This window comes from Hyperoodon ampullatus, assembly GCF_949752795.1.
Source record: "Hyperoodon ampullatus genome assembly, chromosome: 1".
In the NCBI taxonomy this organism is placed as follows: domain Eukaryota; kingdom Metazoa; phylum Chordata; class Mammalia; order Artiodactyla; family Ziphiidae; genus Hyperoodon; species Hyperoodon ampullatus.
In genome coordinates this window covers 220571048-220596214 of record NC_136914.1, presented here as the reverse complement: position 1 = coordinate 220596214, position 25167 = coordinate 220571048, and the positions used below count along the sequence as shown (strand labels likewise).

Here is a 25167-nt window from a genome sequence, read left to right as displayed (position 1 = left end):
TACACAAAGCAAAGATGGTAAAATGTTTAACGTAATAAGAGTTAGTATTTCTTCAGTACATTCTATGTACAAGGCACTATATTAAATTTAGCCAGTAAATCTATCTCTGTCCTAAAAAATATTGAGGAGGTATGCAAAATTTATTTATGAAAATATTCTTCATCACAGGGGCATTTATTTAAAATGATGGTAAGAGAAGACAATGACAAGGAAAAGTAGCCATATCATTTCTTAAGAACAATGGAAACCTACTGAACTACATCCATATCAGGAGGTAAAAAATACTTGTAAAAGCATGATTATTTGTGAAACTATCCGTTTATTCTTTATCCCCCTTCTTTCTCCCAAAGCTTTGGAGATACTCCAAGAAATAAAAGCCATGAGGTCTATGTTTTTGAGAATCACTTATCTCATTCAGAAAAAAGAAGGGGAAGGTGATCTCCTTAGTTAAAACAGAAGTCATCTACCGAGCAGGGGAGAGTGAGGTTGAGAGTGTGCAGGCTGCACGCTGGCTGTGGGTGAGGGCCGGGGCAGGACGTGGTGGGGCAGCCTGGGTGGGCTGTGTGTGCAGGTTGAGGTGGGCTATGCATGTGTCGGCATTAGCTGCATAGACAGCCACGCCTGGGGACAGGAAACCCATGCCCGGGGGGTCAGGTGGAAAAATGTGACACTTACTTTCCGTGATTAGAGCTGATGGACGCCACCAATCTAGAAAGAAAATGAAGTGATTTTAGGATATTGCTGGATAATTCTTTAATTCCAGGTTGTCAGTTTGATGGAGAAAGTCAATCCTTTTCCTTACTGCAGGACTTCTCAGAGCCTTGACCATCCCACCTGCACTGAGACTGGCCAAATGGGCTGGAGTACATAGCACTTCCCACCTTCTTGGGCACCAGATATTATCACTATGGCAATGAGGCAGGAGAAAGATGGGCTCCAGGCTAGACATTTACAACTGGCCTCCTGTTCACACTTCCTGCGGTGAGAAGAAGATGGACTCCAGGCCAGACATTCATTACCAGCTCCCTGTTTACATTTCCTGAGGCAAGAGACAAACGGGCTCTGGACTACATATTTATGACCAGACTCCTATCTATATTTCGAGATCTGCACTTCAATATAAGAAACAACAACAGGAATGGGGTAGATAACTGAACACTGGACACTTTTATGGCAGGGACAAAGAGGGGCTAAACCCTGTTAAAAGATCAAGAGGTCATACATTGCCCATCCTTGGGGCAAGGGAAACATTGCACATGCACAGAAAGGCTCTTTGGGGGTCAAAAAGGAGGGGGCGCCACCCCATAATAGGTGATGCTAAGGCCGTCCCATAGGCCTCTGGGCTGGAATGCATCTTGGAAAAAAGTTGCGCAACCATGTGGGGAGGGTCCTAGGGCAGGTCAGGTGTGGAAAAAGAAACCAGATAATTGGCCAGAGGTAAACAGAGACCCGGAAGAACTGCCCTGTATAAATGACTTACCTGCCGCTTCACTGCGTTCCTCCCCATTAGGGGGACGCCCACACCCTTGCTCTCCGGGTGTGCATCTCTGCCCTGCTTCTCTCTTAACAGTTTCTCTGTGTGCTCTCCCACTTGTTGTTCTGCTATGTCTCTACTAATAAACTTTGTGCCTGTTTTTACAGTTTTTGCCTCCGTGAGAAATGCGTTTCACTGGGGGCAAAAGCCAGGGGGTGTGGTGCCTAGGATTCCTGGTTTTCATCCAGGCTCCCCATGTTCAATTCCTGGGCAGGGAATCAAGATCTCGCTTCATGCCACTACTCACTGCTGCATCTGTGAGATCAGCAAGAAGATCATTTGGGGGATTGCTCTCAACGTGAAGGATTCTTTAACAGACAAACATTTGTAAGACTGCTACTTGGCCATGCTTCTAACATGGTCACAGTTGTCCATGGGATGACTGGGACAGTTATTTTCATCCAAAATGACCAGAGGAAACAATCTTTTTCTTCCACAGTCTCTCTGAACGAGCACTGGCAGCAAGCGGTGGCAGGAGACCAGAGGGGCCTTCCAGCCCGAGATGAGTGACAGCCATGGTCTTGGAAATTCGGCTGGTCACTGAAACGGATTCCAGAGTCCTCAGAGGGTAATCACTCCCCAGGAGGAGCATGCTTTTCTCCTTCTATTTCTGGAAACCTGAGAGGGCAGAATTCCAGAGAGGAGCCTTGCTGGGTTAGGCTGCAATGACTCACCTGGGGTAGTAGAGGTGATTTCTGGGCCTGCAAGAAAGAGGAAACACGATCAGCCTCAGCACCCAGAAGGCACTGCAAGAAACCCATCAGGTTCCTGAGAGAGAGATGCTGAATGCCCAGCCCCTCTGTGGCCTGAGAAAGGCGGCCTGGGAGTTGTCCAGGAGAGCTGAATAGGAAACTTCAACCTCAGATATCAGTCTACACACAAAAAAATGTTTGGGGGAATTTGTTCTTACAACCTTGGTGTCCATTTCCTGAGGAATGAGCCCGTCCCCGAGACTGGGACTGACCTTGGCATCTCGTGAAGATGCCCCTAGCTGCACCGCAGAGAATGCATCAGAGGGGAGGGGCAGCCGGAAGCTGCTGCTGCTTCAGGAAGCCAGGTGGTGAGGAGGGCAGGGTGGGGACGGAGAGGAAAGGTCTCAGGGGTGGGGGGCAGAGGGGGAGTTCAGCAGCAGCTCAAGAGCAGCCAGTCAGGAGCTCTTGCTGATTACACACCGAGCTCGGAGATGAAGCAGGCTCCAGCCAGCCAGCACTGGCCGGGGTCTGGTGTCCAAGGGGAGGGGTGGGGTCTTCACGGGGGAGGAGGGCAGCCTCGCCTAGGGACTGACCAGAGATCCGAATCTTAGGCTGGCCAAGCTACTAAAGGGCAAAGAGGAGCCTAAAGAGAGGCCCAGCCCTCCAGGGGCTGGGACATCAGCTGCAGGCGATGCCACGTGCCAGGAAAGGCAGGAGAGGCAAACTCTTTGGAGAACGAGCACCATGACTGCAGCTCGGGGACCAGCAGCCAAGGCTGGGGAGAAGAAATCCACGCCCTCTCGGTCAGGTGGAAAAATATGATAGTTACTCTGAGTGGTTGGAGTGGATGGGTGCCACCGATTTAAGAAAGAAAATGAAGTGATTTTAGGATACTGCTGGATCATTTTTTAATTCCATGGTCATCAGTTTGATGGAGAAAATAAATCCTTTTCCTTGCTGCAGGACTTCTCAGAGCCTTGACTATTCCAATTTACACTGTGGCTGGCCAGAAAGGGTCGGAGTATGGAGCACTTCCCAACATATTTAGCACCAGATATTTTCTCTGTATCATAAAGATATTTGAGGGATTGCTCTCAACGTGAAGCATTCTTTAACAGACAAACGTTTGTAGGAGTGTTCCTTGGCCATGTTTCTAGCATGGTCACAGTTCTCTATGGAATGACTAGGAGTTATTTTCATTGGAAACAACGAGAAAACCAAACCTCTTCCCCCACAGCGTCTCTGAACGAGCACTGGCAGCAAGCGGTGGCCGGAGACCAGAGGGGCCCTCCAGCCAGAGGTGAGTAACAGCCATAGTTTGGGGGACTCAGCTTATCACTGAAACAGACTCCAGAGTCCTCAGAGGGAAAGCACTCCATAGGAGGAGGCTGCACTTCTCCTCCTTCTGGACACCTGAGAGGGGAGAATTCTGGAGAGGAGTCTTGGGTTGGGCCGCAGTGACTCACCTGGGGTAGTGTAGTTGATTTCTGCGCCTGCAAGAAAGAGGAAACATGATCAGCCTCAGCACCCAGTATGTGCTGAAACACACCCATCAGGTTTCTGAGAGAGAGATGCTGAGTGCCTGGCCCCTACCCTCCAGGGCGTGAGAAGGGCACCATGGGAGTTGTCCAGGAGAGCTGAAGAGCAAACCTCAAACTCATACATCAGGCTCCACAATAAAAATGGTTTTTAGGGAATTTGTTTTTGCAACCTGTATTCACCCTTCTCTGCCCTGGTGGTCCACTAAGGAAGGTGCTACACCAGACCCAAGACATTCAGGGACCAAGGTATATGGGTGATACATTCAGGGAAACTGCCCATCCTTCAGGGAAGTTCAGAGTGAGGGGAGCCCAGCACAAAGAGCCCTTTTCTGGAAAAAAAACGCACTAAAATAGAAGCTCAATGACTTGGAAGCCAAGCTAAGCAGATAAAACTGGCGGCCGTGTGGTGCCCACAGTTGTGGGAGTTCAAACTGCTGCAAAACTGCTCTACAGTCAGCCAGACCGAAGGGTCCAGGCAGCCCAACATCATGTATTTCCAACGCCACGGTCATCAGCTCTGTGTCTAGAGGACTGAGTGGACCCAAACCAGTCAAAAGCCTCACAGCATTTATGGGTGCACTGAGGAAACAAGACTGAGGGGTCCAGTTACAGGTCCAAATCCTGAGTGAGATCTGTCCGGCCCGACCGTAGGTGATGAGAAGGCTGTGCCTGGCAGGCCACACAGGGGCCACAGTCCTGCACACGGCAGACCTGGCACCCAGACAGTGCATCCCAGTTCCCTGGAGGGGCTACCATCCAGGAATCAGGAACCAAACCCTCGGCCACCTGCACTCCTAGGCCATGACCTCCATTCACAGACCTCGTGACTGAACTAGCCTCTTTTGCCTCTGCCTTATAGTGTGGCATGGAGAAAAAAGGCTTCAAGTCACTTTCAGTTTGGTTCTTTGTTCTCATTCACCAGCTACATGGCTGGCAGCTTGGCATAAAGCTCATACTAATTCTTAGCAGAGAGACAAGGTGATTTAAGGAAGCGAGAAATGTAGAAAATGCTCTGAGAGGAGATCAGAGTGTCAGAAGGAAACCACACCCCCAGAGAGGGTCACCCAGCTTATCTGAGACCAACCTAAGCAGACGACACTGGCGTCCTCGCTATGTCCGCAGTTGTGTGTGTTCCAGCCACTGTGAGGGCAGTTCCACAGGTAGCTCTCGCGCCCCGAGCAGCCCACGTCATCCAGGACGATCGGCCCTGAGCCCTGACCATACCGGGCACTTCCTGGGGCCGATGTGGCCTGGCCACAGCCCAGCTGCCTGCAGACCACATTGGCGTCATTGATGTCCCAGCTGTCGTCACACACGGTGCCCCAGGAGCCTCGGTACAGGACTTCCACCCGGCCCTGACACCTGTCACCTCCATTCACCAGCCTCAGGGCCAATCCTGATTCAGGTCCTGGAAGGAGACGGGAAAATGCACTCTCCTGTGTCTTCCGAAGGAACAGGTCGTGTGGACCGAACGAGATTGAGAATCCTTCCAGGGAAAGACTTCTGAGTTCAAGGTAATGTTCTCCTTCCGGAGGACCTGACTGAGCCTGGTCATCATCATTTATCCCCACGGGGCTGTTTGATAGAACCCTTGGCTGTAGACTGAGCTATGCATGTTCTCTGGTGGGTTCCCCACAAGGCCCAGCAATTGAGTGGCTGATCCCATCCTTGAGAAGGAGGTGGGAAGAAGCGAAGCCCATAGCCTGAATCCCCAGGGACCACTGGGATGAACTTGAGCCCCTGCAGCAGGAGCCCACCTGAGACAGCTTCCCAGACCCCGCCAAGGAGCCACTTTCAGATGTTCCCTCCCACATGGGAACCCATTCCATCAGGTCCAAGTTTATTCTAAAAACTACTTTTCTGCTGAGCACTAACTCATGTCATTTTCAAACCACAAACTTATGCTGAGTCTTGAACAAGCCATGCACCCCCTGAAAATCATCAGAGCACATGGACATGCTTAGGGACAAGGCGTCTATTGGTAGCAGGCTGTTCAGAGTCTCTCTAGGGCTCGTGGGGCTCCTGGTTGGTGTCTGTGCAGGTGAGTGGGGAGGGAGGGGACACCCCGGAGTCAAGAGGCAGCAGGCCTCACCTGGCAGGAGCGTGGACTGGGGCCCGGAAGCTGGGAGAGAGAGAAGGCAGATCAGACACCTTGCACAGAAGGGGCACCACAGGGGCAAAGGGGGACGACGCTGAGCACGTTAGACGCTCAGTCCATGCCTGTGTCCTGCCACGCGGGGTGGGACCTCTGCCGTCCACACTCCCTAATGATGCTCCTCCTGAGAGGTCCAGGCAGCCCAGGATCCCTTATTTCCAATGTCAAGGGGATTAGCTCTGTGTCTAGATGACCGAGTGGACCCAAACCGGTCATCAGCCTCATGGCATTTATGGGCTCACTGAGGAAGCAAGACTGAGGGGTCCAGCTCCAGGTCCGAATCTCGTGTGAGGTTTGTCAGCCTCGGCTGTAGGTGGTGACAAGGCTGTGCCTGGCAGGCCACACAAGGGCCACTGCCCTGCACACGACAGCCCTGGTGCCCAGACAGTGCACCCCAGTTCCCTGGAGTGGCTACCGTCCAGGCCTCAGGAACCAAACCCTGGGCCACCTGCACTCCTAGGTCATGACCTCCATTCACAGACCTTGTGACAGAACTAGCCTGTTTTTGTTTTGTTTTGTTTTTTTCTTTGGCAGCATGTGGGCCTCTCAGTACTGTGGCCTCCTCCGTTGCAGAGCAACAGGCTCCGGACGCGCAGGCTCAGCGGCCATGGGTCACGGGCCCAGACGCTCCGCGGCATGTGGGATCTTCCTGGACTGGGACACGAACCCATGTCCCCTGCATCGGCAGGCAGACTCCCAACCACTGCGCCACTGGGGAATATCAGAACTAGCCTCTTTTGCCTCTGGCTTGCACTGTGACATGGAGAAAAAAGGCTTCATGTCATTTTCAGTTTGGTTCTTTGTTCTCATTCACCAGCTACACACCTGACAGCTTGTCAAAAAGCTCACACTAACTCTTAGCAAAGAGACAAGGTGATTTAAGGAAGCAAGAAATGTAGAAAATGCTCTGAGAGGGGATCAGAGTGTCAGAAGGAAACCACACCCCCAGAGAGGGACACCCAGCTTATTTGAGACCAACCTGAGCAGACGACACTGGCGTCCTCGCCGTGTCCACAGTTGTGTGTGTTCCAGCCACTGTGAGGGCAGCTCCACAGGTAGCTCTCGTGCCCCATGCAGCGCACATCGTCCAGGACGATCGGCCCAGAGCCCTGACCGTACTGGGCACTTCCTGGTGCCGACGTGGCCCAGCCACAGCCCAGCTGCCTGCAGACCACGTCGGCGTCATTGGTGTCCCAGCTGTCGTCACACACGGTGCCCCAGGAGCCTCGGTACAGGACCTCCACCCGGCCCTGACACCTGTGACTTCCATTCACCAGCCTCAGGGCCAAACCTGATTCAGTTCCTGGAAGGAGATGGGAAAATGCACTCTCCTGTGTTTTCCGAAGGAACAGGTCCTGAGGACCGAACGAGATTCAGAATCCTTCCAGGGGAAAGACTTCTGAGTTCAAGGTAATGTTTTCCTTATGGATGACCTGACTGAGCCTGGTTATCATCATTTATCCTCACGGGGATGTTTGATACAACCCTCGGCTGTGGACTGAGCTATGCTTGTTCTCTGATGGGTTCCCCAAAAGGCCCAGCAATTCAGTGGCTGATCCCAGCCTTGGGAAGGAGGTGGGAAGAGGGGAAGCCCACAGCCTGAATCCCCAGGGACCACTGGGATGAACTTGAGCTCCTGCAGCATGAGCCCACCAGAGACAGCTTCCCAGACCCCGCCAAGGAGCCTCCTTCGGAAGTTCATTCCCACATGGGCACCCACTCATTCAGGACAAAAGTTATATTAAAAACGACTTTTCGGTGCGCACTAACTCATGTCATTTGCAAACCCCAAACTTATGCTGACTCTTGAACAAGGCGTGCACCCACTGAAAATCATCAGAGCAAACGGACATGCTTAGGGACAAGGCATCTATTGGTAGCAGGCTGTTCAGAGTCCTTCCACGGCTTGCTGGCTGAAGAGCTAGAAAAAAACCAGACTCTCTCCCCTCCTGGGGTGTAGACCTGTGGCTAACAACTGCCCCTTGGCAGCAAGCAAGCTGACAGTGAAGTTTATTAGAAAACAGAGGTAATAAAAGTGCAGGGGAGAAGCTGTACTGGAACTTCTGGATCCAGCTCTACCTGAAGACCATCCTACCACTGACCTATGGAAGTCATTGCGTCCCCCACCCCCACCCCCAACTCAAGAGAGTGTCAGTTGGGATCCTATCGCTTGGCAACAAAAGCATTCTGAGTAACGTATGCCACAAGTGGGAGGTGAAGGTTCTCCATAACTCTGGCACGCGAAAGGAACCCTCCACAGCAGATGAGGCGCTGAGCTCAGAGGCTCAAACCAAGAGTCAGGAATTGCACCCAGGCCTGAGGAGTGGAGTGTTTTGCAGGACCCAAGCCATGCTTACCGTCGGCAGGAGTTGTGGGCGTCCACCAGCCTGAAGGGAAAACACAGCAGGATTAGAGAGAAGGTGTCTACAGTCAGGGTTGCTCTAGTGACCTGTCACTCACATCAGGGAAAGTGGGGTCTGAGAACCTCCACTGCCTGGGGGAGGAAGAGGCCTTTTCTGAGAGCTGGCCGTGAGCCAGATCAGGCCCTCAACTGTCCACGGCATGGCGATGAGGCGCAACACTCCAGAGGAGCGATTAGCACGCTCTCCTGACTGAGGGCTCCCTGGTGAAAGTATCCCTTTTGGACTCCGCGCGGGGTGGGGGTGGGACCTGAAACAGCCCGGTTCTCCCCGCACACATAACTCTCGGTCTAGACAATGCTTTCAAGCATTGTTGAGCGCAGGACAGGCCTCCTTGTCACCCCAAGCTCTGGGGAGACACTGTGTAGTAGCCACAATGTCCTTAAATCTCTGAGCCAGACCCAAGGATCCTTCTGCTATGGCTCCTCTGGAAGTGTCTGCTCCCTCTAAAGTGACCAGGGCAGGTACTGAGAGGTGGCAAACGTCCACTCGCCCCCCCTGGGGCTCCTGGTTGGAGTCTGTGGAGGTGAGTGGGGAGGGAGGGATCACCCCGGAGTCGAGAGGCAGCAGGACTCACCTGGCAGGAGCGTGGACTGGGGCCTGGCAGCTGGGAGAGAGAGAAGGCAGATCAGACACCTTGCACAGAAGGGGCACCACAGGGGCAAAGGGGGTCGACGCTGAGCAGGTGAGACGCTCAGTCCATGCCTGCGCCCTGCCACGCGGGGTGGGACCTCTGCCATCCTCAGCCCCCCAGAGATGCTCCTCCTGAGAGGTCCAGGCAGCCCAGCATCCCTTATTTCCAATGTCAAGGGGATTAGCTCTGTGTCTAGATGACCGAGTGGACCCAAACCAGTCATCAGCGTCACAGGATTTATGGGCTCACTGAGGCAGCAAGACTGAGGGGTCCAGTTCAAAGTCCAAATCCCGTGTGAGATCTGTCAGGCTCAACTCTAGGTGGTGACAAGGCTGTGCCTGGCAGGCCACACAGGGGTCACTGCCCTGCACACGGCCGATCTGGTACCCAGACAGTGTATCCCAGTTCCCTGGAGGGGCTACTGTCCAGGACTCGGGAACCAGACCCTGGGCCACCTGCAGTCCTCTGCCATGACCTCCATTCACAGACATCGTGACCGAACTAGCCTCTTTTGCCTCTGGCTTGCACTGTGGCATGGAGAAAAAGGCTTTAAGTCACTTTCAGTTTGGTTCTTTGTTCTTATTCACCAGCTACATGCCTGGCAGCTTGTCAAAAGCTCATACTAATTCTTAGCAGACAGACAAGGTGATTTAAGGAAGCGAGGAATGTAAAAATGCTATAAAAGTGATTCAGAATGTCAGAAGGAAACGACACCCCCAGAGAGGGACACCCAGCTTATGTGAGACCAACCTGAGCAGACGACACTGGCGTCCTCGCTATGTCCACAGTTGTGTGTGTTCCAGGGGCTGTGAGGGCAGCTCCACAGGTAGCTCTCATGCCCCGAGCAGCCCACGTCATCCAGGACGATCGGCCCTGAGCCCTGACCGTACCGGGCATTTCCTGGGGCCGATATGGCCCATCCACAGCTCAGCTGCCTGCAGACCACGTTGGCGTCGTTGGTGTCCCAGCTGTCGTCACACACGGTGCCCCAGGAACCTTGGTACAGGACCTCCACCCGGCCCTGACACCTGTCACCTCCATTCACCAGCCTCAGGGCCAATCCTGATTCAGTTCCTGGAAGGAGACGGGAAAATGCACTCTCCTGTGTCTTCCAGAGGAAGAGGTCCCGAGGACCGAACGAGATTCAGAATCCTTCCAGGGAAAGACTTCTGAGTTCAAGGTAATGTTCTCCTTCCGGAGGACCTGACTGAGCCTGGTCATCATCATTTATCCCCACGGGGCTGTTTGATACAACCCTTGGCTGTGGACTGAGCTACACTTTTTCTCTGATGGGTTCCCCACAAGGCCCAGCAATTCGGTGGCTGATCCCAGCCTTGGGAAGGAGGTGGGAAGAGGGGAAGCCCACAGCCTGAATCCCCAGGGACCACTGGGATGAACTTGAGCCCCTGCAGCAGGAGCCCACCAGAGACAGCTTCCCAGACCCCACCAAGGAGCCACCTTCAGATGTTCACTCCCACATGGGCACCCACTCCATCAGGACCAAGGTTATACTAAAAACTACTTTTCGGTGCGCACTAACTCATGTCATTTTCAAACCCCACACTTATGCTGACTCTTGAAGAAGCCGTGCACCCACTGAAAATCATCAGAGCAAACGGACATGCTTAGGGACAAGGCATCTATTGGTAGCAGGCTGTTCAGAGTCCTTCCACGGCTTGCTGGCTGAAGAGCTAGAAAAAAACCAGACTCTCTCCCCTCCTGGGGTGTAGACCTGTGGCTAACAACTGCCCCCTGGCAGGAAGCAAGCTGACAGTGAAGTTTATAAACATTAGAAAATAGAGGTAATAAAAGTGCGGGGGAGAAGCTGTACTGGAACTTCTGGATCCAGCTCTACCTGAAGACCATCCTACCACTGACCTATGGAAGTCATTGCGTCCCCCACCCCCACCCCCAACTCAAGAGAGTGTCAGTTGGGATCCTATCGCTTGGCAACAAAAGCATTCTGAGTAACGTATGCCACAAGTGGGAGGTGAAGGTTCTCCATAACTCTGGCACGCGAAAGGAACCCTCCACAGCAGATGAGGCGCTGAGCTCAGAGGCTCAAACCAAGAGTCAGGAATTGCACCCAGGCCTGAGGAGTGGAGTGTTTTGCAGGACCCAAGCCATGCTTACCGTCGGCAGGAGTTGTGGGCGTCCACCAGCCTGAAGGGAAAACACAGCAGGATTAGAGAGAAGGTGTCTACAGTCAGGGTTGCTCTAGTGACCTGTCACTCACATCAGGGAAAGTGGGGTCTGAGAACCTCCACTGCCTGGGGGAGGAAGAGGCCTTTTCTGAGAGCTGGCCGTGAGCCAGATCAGGCCCTCAACTGTCCACGGCATGGTGATGAGGCGCAACACTCCAGAGGAGCGATTAGCACGCTCTCCTGACTGAGGGCTCCCTGGTGAAAGTATCCCTTTTGGACTCCGCGCGGGGTGGGGGTGGGACCTGAAACAGCCCGGTTCTCCCCGCACACATAACTCTCGGTCTAGACAATGCTTTCAAGCATTGTTGAGCGCAGGACAGGCCTCCTTGTCACCCAAAGCTCTGGGGAGACACTGTGTAGTAGCCACAATGTCCTTAAATCTCTGAGCCAGACCCAAGGATCCTTCTGCTATGGCTCCTCTGGAAGTGTCTGCTCCCTCTAAAGTGACCAGGGCAGGTACTGAGAGGTGGCAAACGTCCACTTGCCCCGCCTCGGGCTCCTGGTTGGAGTCTGTGGAGGTGAGTGGGGAGGGAGGGATCACCCCGGAGTCGAGAGGCAGCAGGACTCACCTGGCAGGAGCGTGGACTGGGGCCTGGCAGCTGGGAGAGAGAGAAGGCAGATCAGACACCTTGCACAGAAGGGGCACCACAGGGGCAAAGGGGGTCGACGCTGAGCAGGTGAGACGCTCAGTCCATGCCTGCGCCCTGCCACGCGGGGTGGGACCTCTGCCATCCTCAGCCCCCCAGAGATGCTCCTCCTGAGAGGTCCAGGCAGCCCAGCATCCCTTATTTCCAATGTCAAGGGGATTAGCTCTGTGTCTAGATGACCGAGTGGACCCAAACCAGTCATCAGCGTCACAGGATTTATGGGCTCACTGAGGCAGCAAGACTGAGGGGTCCAGTTCAAAGTCCAAATCCCGTGTGAGATCTGTCAGGCTCAACTCTAGGTGGTGACAAGGCTGTGCCTGGCAGGCCACACAGGGGTCACTGCCCTGCACACGGCCGATCTGGTACCCAGACAGTGTATCCCAGTTCCCTGGAGGGGCTACTGTCCAGGACTCGGGAACCAGACCCTGGGCCACCTGCAGTCCTCTGCCATGACCTCCATTCACAGACATCGTGACTGAACTAGCCTCTTTTGCCTCTGGCTTGCACTGTGGCATGGAGAAAAAGGCTTTAAGTCACTTTCAGTTTGGTTCTTTGTTCTTATTCACCAGCTACATGCCTGGCAGCTTGTCAAAAGCTCATACTAATTCTTAGCAGACAGACAAGGTGATTTAAGGAAGCGAGGAATGTAAAAATGCTATAAAAGTGATTCAGAATGTCAGAAGGAAACGACACCCCCAGAGAGGGACACCCAGCTTATGTGAGACCAACCTGAGCAGACGACACTGGCGTCCTCGCTATGTCCACAGTTGTGTGTGTTCCAGGGGCTGTGAGGGCAGCTCCACAGGTAGCTCTCATGCCCCGAGCAGCCCACGTCATCCAGGACGATCGGCCCTGAGCCCTGACCGTACCGGGCATTTCCTGGGGCCGATATGGCCCATCCACAGCTCAGCTGCCTGCAGACCACGTTGGCGTCGTTGGTGTCCCAGCTGTCGTCACACACGGTGCCCCAGGAACCTTGGTACAGGACCTCCACCCGGCCCTGACACCTGTCACCTCCATTCACCAGCCTCAGGGCCAATCCTGATTCAGTTCCTGGAAGGAGACGGGAAAATGCACTCTCCTGTGTCTTCCAGAGGAAGAGGTCCTGAGGACCGAACGAGATTCAGAATCCTTCCAGGGAAAGACTTCTGAGTTCAAGGTAATGTTCTCCTTCCGGCAGGCATGACTGAGCCTGGTCATCATCATTTAGCCCCACGGGGCTGTTTGATACGACCCTTGGCTGTGGACTGAGCTACACTTTTTCTCTGATGGGTTCCCCACAAGGCCCAGCAATTCGGTGGCTGATCCCAGCCTTGGGAAGGAGGTGGGAAGAGGGGAAGCCCACAGCCTGAATCCCCAGGGACCACTGGGATGAACTCGAGCCCCTGCAGCAGGAGCCCACCAGAGACAGCTTCCCAGACCCTGCCAAGGAGCCACCTTCAGATGTTCACTCCCACATGGGCACCCACTCCATCAGGACCAAGGTTATACTAAAAACTACTTTTCGGTGCGCACTAACTCATGTCATTTTAAAACCCCAAACTTATGCTGACTCTTGAAGAAGCCGTGCACCTCCTGAAAATCATCAGAGCACATGGACATGCTTAGGGACAAGGCATCTATTGGTAGCAGGCTGTTCAGAGTCAGAAAGAATTACTTCTTTTTTCCTATGAATTGTCATTATTTAACTAAATCATGGTATATCCATACAGTCGAAAACTGTGCAGCCATTAAACTTTATGATGTAGAAATAATTTCAGTGCCATAAAAATCCTAACTTTAAGACCATCAAAAAAGTGTTTATTATATACTCAAGTGAAAAAGGATGTTATAAAACAGGGTAAAAACCATACTGTACGTTGTGTGTGTGTGTGCGTGCGCCCATATATATATATGGACTATACATCAGAATGCCAATGGCAATTACACATTCATCCACCCATTCATGTGTTCACTATTCTTTCTACTTATGGAATGCTGGACACAATGCTAGATAATAAGGATGCAATAATGAAAATAGTAGACATAATTCCCGCCCTCGGGAAGTGCAGTTTGGCAGAAAAGATACGTGTGATCTTCTGCAAACACACTTCTGATTGTGGAATTCCCTAGCTTAAAACATTTCAGCAGCTCCCACTGCCCTTAGCATAAAGGCAGGAGTTTTAATCTGCACACAAGCTCTGAAGGTTCTGGCCCTCCCTCACCCAGCTCTCCCACAATCCCTCCTGTTGCCACCTGTCACTCATTTGAAAAGCCAAGATCCTTTCCACGTAGACCATCAAAGCATTCTTTCTGGCTGGAAGGCATTTTATCAATGAACCTGCTTCTCCTGTAAGCCTCAGCAAAAGTGTCACTTCGTAAAGAACTTCCCTTAATCCCTTGAGCAAGTAAAGACTCTGCTAATATGCCTCCCTGCACACTGAACTTTCCCTGTGAAGCACCTGTCGCTGTAATTATATCATTAATTCGGTATTTGATATTTAATACCTGAGTGAGGAGATTAATATATCCTTTTCATTCTTCTGTAATTGTACAAACATTCTTAATGGTGATTTGACCATACACAAAGCAAAGATGGTAAAATGTTTAACGTAATAAGAGTTAGTATTTCTTCAGTACATTCTATGTACAAGGCACTATATTAAATTTAGCCAGTAAATCTATCTCTGTCCTAAAAAATATTGAGGAGGTATGCAAAATTTATTTATGAAAATATTCTTCATCACAGGGGCATTTATTTAAAATGATGGTAAGAGAAGACAATGACAAGGAAAAGTAGCCATATCATTTCTTAAGAACAATGGAAACCTACTGAACTACATCCATATCAGGAGGTAAAAAATACTTGTAAAAGCATGATTATTTGTGAAACTATCCGTTTATTCTTTATCCCCCTTCTTTCTCCCAAAGCTTTGGAGATACTCCAAGAAATAAAAGCCATGAGGTCTATGTTTTTGAGAATCACTTATCTCATTCAGAAAAAAGAAGGGGAAGGTGATCTCCTTAGTTAAAACAGAAGTCATCTACCGAGCAGGGGAGAGTGAGGTTGAGAGTGTGCAGGCTGCACGCTGGCTGTGGGTGAGGGCCGGGGCAGGACGTGGTGGGGCAGCCTGGGTGGGCTGTGTGTGCAGGTTGAGGTGGGCTATGCATGTGTCGGCATTAGCTGCATAGACAGCCACGCCTGGGGACAGGAAACCCATGCCCGGGGGGTCAGGTGGAAAAATGTGACACTTACTTTCCGTGATTAGAGCTGATGGACGCCACCAATCTAGAAAGAAAATGAAGTGATTTTAGGATATTGCTGGATAATTCTTTAATTCCAGGTTGTCAGTTTGATGGAGAAAGTCAATCCTTTTCCTTACTGCAGGACTTCTCAGAGCCTTGACCATCCCACCTGCACTGAGACTGGCCAAATGGGCTGGAGTACATAGCACTTCCCACCTTCTTGGGCACCAGATATTATCACTATGGCAATGAGGCAGGAGAAAGATGGGCTCCAGGCTAGACATTTACAACTGGCCTCCTGTTCACACTTCCTGCGGTGAGAAGAAGATGGACTCCAGGCCAGACATTCATTACCAGCTCCCTGTTTACATTTCCTGAGGCAAGAGACAAACGGGCTCTGGACTACATATTTATGACCAGACTCCTATCTATATTTCGAGATCTGCACTTCAATATAAGAAACAACAACAGGAATGGGGTAGATAACTGAACACTGGACACTTTTATGGCAGGGACAAAGAGGGGCTAAACCCTGTTAAAAGATCAAGAGGTCATACATTGCCCATCCTTGGGGCAAGGGAAACATTGCACATGCACAGAAAGGCTCTTTGGGGGTCAAAAAGGAGGGGGCGCCACCCCATAATAGGTGATGCTAAGGCCGTCCCATAGGCCTCTGGGCTGGAATGCATCTTGGAAAAAAGTTGCGCAACCATGTGGGGAGGGTCCTAGGGCAGGTCAGGTGTGGAAAAAGAAACCAGATAATTGGCCAGAGGTAAACAGAGACCCGGAAGAACTGCCCTGTATAAATGACTTACCTGCCGCTTCACTGCGTTCCTCCCCATTAGGGGGACGCCCACACCCTTGCTCTCCGGGTGTGCATCTCTGCCCTGCTTCTCTCTTAACAGTTTCTCTGTGTGCTCTCCCACTTGTTGTTCTGCTATGTCTCTACTAATAAACTTTGTGCCTGTTTTTACAGTTTTTGCCTCCGTGAGAAATGCGTTTCACTGGGGGCAAAAGCCAGGGGGTGTGGTGCCTAGGATTCCTGGTTTTCATCCAGGCTCCCCATGTTCAATTCCTGGGCAGGGAATCAAGATCTCGCTTCATGCCACTACTCACTGCTGCATCTGTGAGATCAGCAAGAAGATCATTTGGGGGATTGCTCTCAACGTGAAGGATTCTTTAACAGACAAACATTTGTAAGACTGCTACTTGGCCATGCTTCTAACATGGTCACAGTTGTCCATGGGATGACTGGGACAGTTATTTTCATCCAAAATGACCAGAGGAAACAATCTTTTTCTTCCACAGTCTCTCTGAACGAGCACTGGCAGCAAGCGGTGGCAGGAGACCAGAGGGGCCTTCCAGCCCGAGATGAGTGACAGCCATGGTCTTGGAAATTCGGCTGGTCACTGAAACGGATTCCAGAGTCCTCAGAGGGTAATCACTCCCCAGGAGGAGCATGCTTTTCTCCTTCTATTTCTGGAAACCTGAGAGGGCAGAATTCCAGAGAGGAGCCTTGCTGGGTTAGGCTGCAATGACTCACCTGGGGTAGTAGAGGTGATTTCTGGGCCTGCAAGAAAGAGGAAACACGATCAGCCTCAGCACCCAGAAGGCACTGCAAGAAACCCATCAGGTTCCTGAGAGAGAGATGCTGAATGCCCAGCCCCTCTGTGGCCTGAGAAAGGCGGCCTGGGAGTTGTCCAGGAGAGCTGAATAGGAAACTTCAACCTCAGATATCAGTCTACACACAAAAAAATGTTTGGGGGAATTTGTTCTTACAACCTTGGTGTCCATTTCCTGAGGAATGAGCCCGTCCCCGAGACTGGGACTGACCTTGGCATCTCGTGAAGATGCCCCTAGCTGCACCGCAGAGAATGCATCAGAGGGGAGGGGCAGCCGGAAGCTGCTGCTGCTTCAGGAAGCCAGGTGGTGAGGAGGGCAGGGTGGGGACGGAGAGGAAAGGTCTCAGGGGTGGGGGGCAGAGGGGGAGTTCAGCAGCAGCTCAAGAGCAGCCAGTCAGGAGCTCTTGCTGATTACACACCGAGCTCGGAGATGAAGCAGGCTCCAGCCAGCCAGCACTGGCCGGGGTCTGGTGTCCAAGGGGAGGGGTGGGGTCTTCACGGGGGAGGAGGGCAGCCTCGCCTAGGGACTGACCAGAGATCCGAATCTTAGGCTGGCCAAGCTACTAAAGGGCAAAGAGGAGCCTAAAGAGAGGCCCAGCCCTCCAGGGGCTGGGACATCAGCTGCAGGCGATGCCACGTGCCAGGAAAGGCAGGAGAGGCAAACTCTTTGGAGAACGAGCACCATGACTGCAGCTCGGGGACCAGCAGCCAAGGCTGGGGAGAAGAAATCCACGCCCTCTCGGTCAGGTGGAAAAATATGATAGTTACTCTGAGTGGTTGGAGTGGATGGGTGCCACCGATTTAAGAAAGAAAATGAAGTGATTTTAGGATACTGCTGGATCATTTTTTAATTCCATGGTCATCAGTTTGATGGAGAAAATAAATCCTTTTCCTTGCTGCAGGACTTCTCAGAGCCTTGACTATTCCAATTTACACTGTGGCTGGCCAGAAAGGGTCGGAGTATGGAGCACTTCCCAACATATTTAGCACCAGATATTTTCTCTGTATCATAAAGATATTTGAGGGATTGCTCTCAACGTGAAGCATTCTTTAACAGACAAACGTTTGTAGGAGTGTTCCTTGGCCATGTTTCTAGCATGGTCACAGTTCTCTATGGAATGACTAGGAGTTATTTTCATTGGAAACAACGAGAAAACCAAACCTCTTCCCCCACAGCGTCTCTGAACGAGCACTGGCAGCAAGCGGTGGCCGGAGACCAGAGGGGCCCTCCAGCCAGAGGTGAGTAACAGCCATAGTTTGGGGGACTCAGCTTATCACTGAAACAGACTCCAGAGTCCTCAGAGGGAAAGCACTCCATAGGAGGAGGCTGCACTTCTCCTCCTTCTGGACACCTGAGAGGGGAGAATTCTGGAGAGGAGTCTTGGGTTGGGCCGCAGTGACTCACCTGGGGTAGTGTAGTTGATTTCTGCGCCTGCAAGAAAGAGGAAACATGATCAGCCTCAGCACCCAGTATGTGCTGAAACACACCCATCAGGTTTCTGAGAGAGAGATGCTGAGTGCCTGGCCCCTACCCTCCAGGGCGTGAGAAGGGCACCATGGGAGTTGTCCAGGAGAGCTGAAGAGCAAACCTCAAACTCATACATCAGGCTCCACAATAAAAATGGTTTTTAGGGAATTTGTTTTTGCAACCTGTATTCACCCTTCTCTGCCCTGGTGGTCCACTAAGGAAGGTGCTACACCAGACCCAAGACATTCAGGGACCAAGGTATATGGGTGATACATTCAGGGAAACTGCCCATCCTTCAGGGAAGTTCAGAGTGAGGGGAGCCCAGCACAAAGAGCCCTTTTCTGGAAAAAAAACGCACTAAAATAGAAGCTCAATGACTTGGAAGCCAAGCTAAGCAGATAAAACTGGCGGCCGTGTGGTGCCCACAGTTGTGGGAGTTCAAACTGCTGCAAAACTGCTCTACAGTCAGCCAGACCGAAGGGTCCAGGCAGCCCAACATCATGTATTTCCAACGCCACGGTCATCAGCTCTGTGTCTAGAGGACTGAGTGGACCCAAACCAGTCAAAAGCCTCACAGCATTTATGGGTGCACTGAGGAAACAAGACTGAGGGGTCCAGTTACAGGTCCAAATCCTGAGTGAGATCTGTCCGGCCCGACCGTAGGTGATGAGAAGGCTGTGCCTGGCAGGCCACACAGGGGCCACAGTCCTGCACACGGCAGACCTGGCACCCAGACAGTGCATCCCAGTTCCCTGGAGGGGCTACCATCCAGGAATCAGGAACCAAACCCTCGGCCACCTGCACTCCTAGGCCATGACCTCCATTCACAGACCTCGTGACTGAACTAGCCTCTTTTGCCTCTGCCTTATAGTGTGGCATGGAGAAAAAAGGCTTCAAGTCACTTTCAGTTTGGTTCTTTGTTCTCATTCACCAGCTACATGGCTGGCAGCTTGGCATAAAGCTCATACTAATTCTTAGCAGAGAGACAAGGTGATTTAAGGAAGCGAGAAATGTAGAAAATGCTCTGAGAGGAGATCAGAGTGTCAGAAGGAAACCACACCCCCAGAGAGGGTCACCCAGCTTATCTGAGACCAACCTAAGCAGACGACACTGGCGTCCTCGCTATGTCCGCAGTTGTGTGTGTTCCAGCCACTGTGAGGGCAGTTCCACAGGTAGCTCTCGCGCCCCGAGCAGCCCACGTCATCCAGGACGATCGGCCCTGAGCCCTGACCATACCGGGCACTTCCTGGGGCCGATGTGGCCTGGCCACAGCCCAGCTGCCTGCAGACCACATTGGCGTCATTGATGTCCCAGCTGTCGTCACACACGGTGCCCCAGGAGCCTCGGTACAGGACTTCCACCCGGCCCTGACACCTGTCACCTCCATTCACCAGCCTCAGGGCCAATCCTGATTCAGGTCCTGGAAGGAGACGGGAAAATGCACTCTCCTGTGTCTTCCGAAGGAACAGGTCGTGTGGACCGAACGAGATTGAGAATCCTTCCAGGGAAAGACTTCTGAGTTCAAGGTAATGTTCTCCTTCCGGAGGACCTGACTGAGCCTGGTCATCATCATTTATCCCCACGGGGCTGTTTGATAGAACCCTTGGCTGTAGACTGAGCTATGCATGTTCTCTGGTGGGTTCCCCACAAGGCCCAGCAATTGAGTGGCTGATCCCATCCTTGAGAAGGAGGTGGGAAGAAGCGAAGCCCATAGCCTGAATCCCCAGGGACCACTGGGATGAACTTGAGCCCCTGCAGCAGGAGCCCACCTGAGACAGCTTCCCAGACCCCGCCAAGGAGCCACTTTCAGATGTTCCCTCCCACATGGGAACCCATTCCATCAGGTCCAAGTTTATTCTAAAAACTACTTTTCTGCTGAGCACTAACTCATGTCATTTTCAAACCACAAACTTATGCTGAGTCTTGAACAAGCCATGCACCCCCTGAAAATCATCAGAGCACATGGACATGCTTAGGGACAAGGCGTCTATTGGTAGCAGGCTGTTCAGAGTCTCTCTAGGGCTCGTGGGGCTCCTGGTTGGTGTCTGTGCAGGTGAGTGGGGAGGGAGGGGACACCCCGGAGTCAAGAGGCAGCAGGCCTCACCTGGCAGGAGCGTGGACTGGGGCCCGGAAGCTGGGAGAGAGAGAAGGCAGATCAGACACCTTGCACAGAAGGGGCACCACAGGGGCAAAGGGGGACGACGCTGAGCAGGTGAGACGCTCAGTCCATGCCTGTGTCCTGCCACGCGGGGTGGGACCTCTGCCGTCCACACTCCCTAATGATGCTCCTCCTGAGAGGTCCAGGCAGCCCAGGATCCCTTATTTCCAATGTCAAGGGGATTAGCTCTGTGTCTAGATGACCGAGTGGACCCAAACCGGTCATCAGCCTCATGGCATTTATGGGCTCACTGAGGAAGCAAGACTGAGGGGTCCAGCTCCAGGTCCGAATCTCGTGTGAGGTTTGTCAGCCTCGGCTGTAGGTGGTGACAAGGCTGTGCCTGGCAGGCCACACAAGGGCCACTGCCCTGCACACGACAGCCCTGGTGCCCAGACAGTGCACCCCAGTTCCCTGGAGTGGCTACCGTCCAGGCCTCAGGAACCAAACCCTGGGCCACCTGCACTCCTAGGTCATGACCTCCATTCACAGACCTTGTGACAGAACTAGCCTGTTTTTGTTTTGTTTTGTTTTTTTCTTTGGCAGCATGTGGGCCTCTCAGTACTGTGGCCTCCTCCGTTGCAGAGCAACAGGCTCCGGACGCGCAGGCTCAGCGGCCATGGGTCACGGGCCCAGACGCTCCGCGGCATGTGGGATCTTCCTGGACTGGGACACGAACCCATGTCCCCTGCATCGGCAGGCAGACTCCCAACCACTGCGCCACTGGGGAATATCAGAACTAGCCTCTTTTGCCTCTGGCTTGCACTGTGACATGGAGAAAAAAGGCTTCATGTCATTTTCAGTTTGGTTCTTTGTTCTCATTCACCAGCTACACACCTGACAGCTTGTCAAAAAGCTCACACTAACTCTTAGCAAAGAGACAAGGTGATTTAAGGAAGCAAGAAATGTAGAAAATGCTCTGAGAGGGGATCAGAGTGTCAGAAGGAAACCACACCCCCAGAGAGGGACACCCAGCTTATTTGAGACCAACCTGAGCAGACGACACTGGCGTCCTCGCCGTGTCCACAGTTGTGTGTGTTCCAGCCACTGTGAGGGCAGCTCCACAGGTAGCTCTCGTGCCCCATGCAGCGCACATCGTCCAGGACGATCGGCCCAGAGCCCTGACCGTACTGGGCACTTCCTGGTGCCGACGTGGCCCAGCCACAGCCCAGCTGCCTGCAGACCACGTCGGCGTCATTGGTGTCCCAGCTGTCGTCACACACGGTGCCCCAGGAGCCTCGGTACAGGACCTCCACCCGGCCCTGACACCTGTGACTTCCATTCACCAGCCTCAGGGCCAAACCTGATTCAGTTCCTGGAAGGAGATGGGAAAATGCACTCTCCTGTGTTTTCCGAAGGAACAGGTCCTGAGGACCGAACGAGATTCAGAATCCTTCCAGGGGAAAGACTTCTGAGTTCAAGGTAATGTTTTCCTTATGGATGACCTGACTGAGCCTGGTTATCATCATTTATCCTCACGGGGATGTTTGATACAACCCTCGGCTGTGGACTGAGCTATGCTTGTTCTCTGATGGGTTCCCCAAAAGGCCCAGCAATTCAGTGGCTGATCCCAGCCTTGGGAAGGAGGTGGGAAGAGGGGAAGCCCACAGCCTGAATCCCCAGGGACCACTGGGATGAACTTGAGCTCCTGCAGCATGAGCCCACCAGAGACAGCTTCCCAGACCCCGCCAAGGAGCCTCCTTCGGAAGTTCATTCCCACATGGGCACCCACTCATTCAGGACAAAAGTTATATTAAAAACGACTTTTCGGTGCGCACTAACTCATGTCATTTGCAAACCCCAAACTTATGCTGACTCTTGAACAAGGCGTGCACCCACTGAAAATCATCAGAGCAAACGGACATGCTTAGGGACAAGGCATCTATTGGTAGCAGGCTGTTCAGAGTCCTTCCACGGCTTGCTGGCTGAAGAGCTAGAAAAAAACCAGACTCTCTCCCCTCCTGGGGTGTAGACCTGTGGCTAACAACTGCCCCTTGGCAGCAAGCAAGCTGACAGTGAAGTTTATTAGAAAACAGAGGTAATAAAAGTGCAGGGGAGAAGCTGTACTGGAACTTCTGGATCCAGCTCTACCTGAAGACCATCCTACCACTGACCTATGGAAGTCATTGCGTCCCCCACCCCCACCCCCAACTCAAGAGAGTGTCAGTTGGGATCCTATCGCTTGGCAACAAAAGCATTCTGAGTAACGTATGCCACAAGTGGGAGGTGAAGGTTCTCCATAACTCTGGCACGCGAAAGGAACCCTCCACAGCAGATGAGGCGCTGAGCTCAGAGGCTCAAACCAAGAGTCAGGAATTGCACCCAGGCCTGAGGAGTGGAGTGTTTTGCAGGACCCAAGCCATGCTTACCGTCGGCAGGAGTTGTGGGCGTCCACCAGCCTGAAGGGAAAACACAGCAGGATTAGAGAGAAGGTGTCTACAGTCAGGGTTGCTCTAGTGACCTGTCACTCACATCAGGGAAAGTGGGGTCTGAGAACCTCCACTGCCTGGGGGAGGAAGAGGCCTTTTCTGAGAGCTGGCCGTGAGCCAGATCAGGCCCTCAACTGTCCACGGCATGGCGATGAGGCGCAACACTCCAGAGGAGCGATTAGCACGCTCTCCTGACTGAGGGCTCCCTGGTGAAAGTATCCCTTTTGGACTCCGCGCGGGGTGGGGGTGGGACCTGAAACAGCCCGGTTCTCCCCGCACACATAACTCTCGGTCTAGACAATGCTTTCAAGCATTGTTGAGCGCAGGACAGGCCTCCTTGTCACCCCAAGCTCTGGGGAGACACTGTGTAGTAGCCACAATGTCCTTAAATCTCTGAGCCAGACCCAAGGATCCTTCTGCTATGGCTCCTCTGGAAGTGTCTGCTCCCTCTAAAGTGACCAGGGCAGGTACTGAGAGGTGGCAAACGTCCACTCGCCCCCCCTGGGGCTCCTGGTTGGAGTCTGTGGAGGTGAGTGGGGAGGGAGGGATCACCCCGGAGTCGAGAGGCAGCAGGACTCACCTGGCAGGAGCGTGGACTGGGGCCTGGCAGCTGGGAGAGAGAGAAGGCAGATCAGACACCTTGCACAGAAGGGGCACCACAGGGGCAAAGGGGGTCGACGCTGAGCAGGTGAGACGCTCAGTCCATGCCTGCGCCCTGCCACGCGGGGTGGGACCTCTGCCGTCCTCAGCCCCCCAGAGATGCTCCTCCTGAGAGGTCCAGGCAGCCCAGCATCCCTTATTTCCAATGTCAAGGGGATTAGCTCTGTGTCTAGATGACCGAGTGGACCCAAACCAGTCATCAGCGTCACAGGATTTATGGGCTCACTGAGGCAGCAAGACTGAGGGGTCCAGTTCAAAGTCCAAATCCCGTGTGAGATCTGTCAGGCTCAACTCTAGGTGGTGACAAGGCTGTGCCTGGCAGGCCACACAGGGGTCACTGCCCTGCACACGGCCGATCTGGTACCCAGACAGTGTATCCCAGTTCCCTGGAGGGGCTACTGTCCAGGACTCGGGAACCAGACCCTGGGCCACCTGCAGTCCTCTGCCATGACCTCCATTCACAGACATCGTGACCGAACTAGCCTCTTTTGCCTCTGGCTTGCACTGTGGCATGGAGAAAAAGGCTTTAAGTCACTTTCAGTTTGGTTCTTTGTTCTTATTCACCAGCTACATGCCTGGCAGCTTGTCAAAAGCTCATACTAATTCTTAGCAGACAGACAAGGTGATTTAAGGAAGCGAGGAATGTAAAAATGCTATAAAAGTGATTCAGAATGTCAGAAGGAAACGACACCCCCAGAGAGGGACACCCAGCTTATGTGAGACCAACCTGAGCAGACGACACTGGCGTCCTCGCTATGTCCACAGTTGTGTGTGTTCCAGGGGCTGTGAGGGCAGCTCCACAGGTAGCTCTCATGCCCCGAGCAGCCCACGTCATCCAGGACGATCGGCCCTGAGCCCTGACCGTACCGGGCATTTCCTGGGGCCGATATGGCCCATCCACAGCTCAGCTGCCTGCAGACCACGTTGGCGTCGTTGGTGTCCCAGCTGTCGTCACACACGGTGCCCCAGGAACCTTGGTACAGGACCTCCACCCGGCCCTGACACCTGTCACCTCCATTCACCAGCCTCAGGGCCAATCCTGATTCAGTTCCTGGAAGGAGACGGGAAAATGCACTCTCCTGTGTCTTCCAGAGGAAGAGGTCCCGAGGACCGAACGAGATTCAGAATCCTTCCAGGGAAAGACTTCTGAGTTCAAGGTAATGTTCTCCTTCCGGAGGACCTGACTGAGCCTGGTCATCATCATTTATCCCCACGGGGCTGTTTGATACAACCCTTGGCTGTGGACTGAGCTACACTTTTTCTCTGATGGGTTCCCCACAAGGCCCAGCAATTCGGTGGCTGATCCCAGCCTTGGGAAGGAGGTGGGAAGAGGGGAAGCCCACAGCCTGAATCCCCAGGGACCACTGGGATGAACTTGAGCCCCTGCAGCAGGAGCCCACCAGAGACAGCTTCCCAGACCCCACCAAGGAGCCACCTTCAGATGTTCACTCCCACATGGGCACCCACTCCATCAGGACCAAGGTTATACTAAAAACTACTTTTCGGTGCGCACTAACTCATGTCATTTTCAAACCCCACACTTATGCTGACTCTTGAAGAAGCCGTGCACCCACTGAAAATCATCAGAGCAAACGGACATGCTTAGGGACAAGGCATCTATTGGTAGCAGGCTGTTCAGAGTCCTTCCACGGCTTGCTGGCTGAAGAGCTAGAAAAAAACCAGACTCTCTCCCCTCCTGGGGTGTAGACCTGTGGCTAACAACTGCCCCCTGGCAGGAAGCAAGCTGACAGTGAAGTTTATAAACATTAGAAAATAGAGGT

The 25167-nt window shown here is 52.9% G+C and overlaps 2 protein-coding genes across 2 annotated transcripts in view; both read right to left on the bottom strand.

Annotated features, from left to right (window-relative positions):
- LOC307058602 (scavenger receptor cysteine-rich domain-containing protein DMBT1-like) overlaps nt 1-9467 on the bottom strand; it is a gene marked incomplete at both ends in the record, with an annotated part of 48849 nt that extends 39382 nt beyond the window's left edge. Inside the window, 5 exons of the mRNA XM_079712130.1 lie at nt 4832-5203; nt 6882-7225; nt 8280-8309; nt 8920-8978; nt 9226-9467. Of these exons, the coding sequence (XP_079568256.1) occupies nt 4832-5203; nt 6882-7225; nt 8280-8309; nt 8920-8978; nt 9226-9467 (1047 nt within the window). The remainder of the gene's footprint in view (nt 1-4831; nt 5204-6881; nt 7226-8279; nt 8310-8919; nt 8979-9225) is intronic.
- Nucleotides 9468-9673: 206 nt separating this feature from the next.
- LOC307058593 (scavenger receptor cysteine-rich domain-containing protein DMBT1-like) overlaps nt 9674-25167 on the bottom strand; it is a gene marked incomplete at both ends in the record, with an annotated part of 34269 nt that continues 18775 nt past the window's right edge. The window contains 7 exons of the mRNA XM_079712117.1: nt 9674-10084; nt 12537-12908; nt 19219-19590; nt 21269-21612; nt 22667-22696; nt 23307-23336; nt 24114-24437. Of these exons, the coding sequence (XP_079568243.1) occupies nt 9674-10084; nt 12537-12908; nt 19219-19590; nt 21269-21612; nt 22667-22696; nt 23307-23336; nt 24114-24437 (1883 nt within the window). The remainder of the gene's footprint in view (nt 10085-12536; nt 12909-19218; nt 19591-21268; nt 21613-22666; nt 22697-23306; nt 23337-24113; nt 24438-25167) is intronic.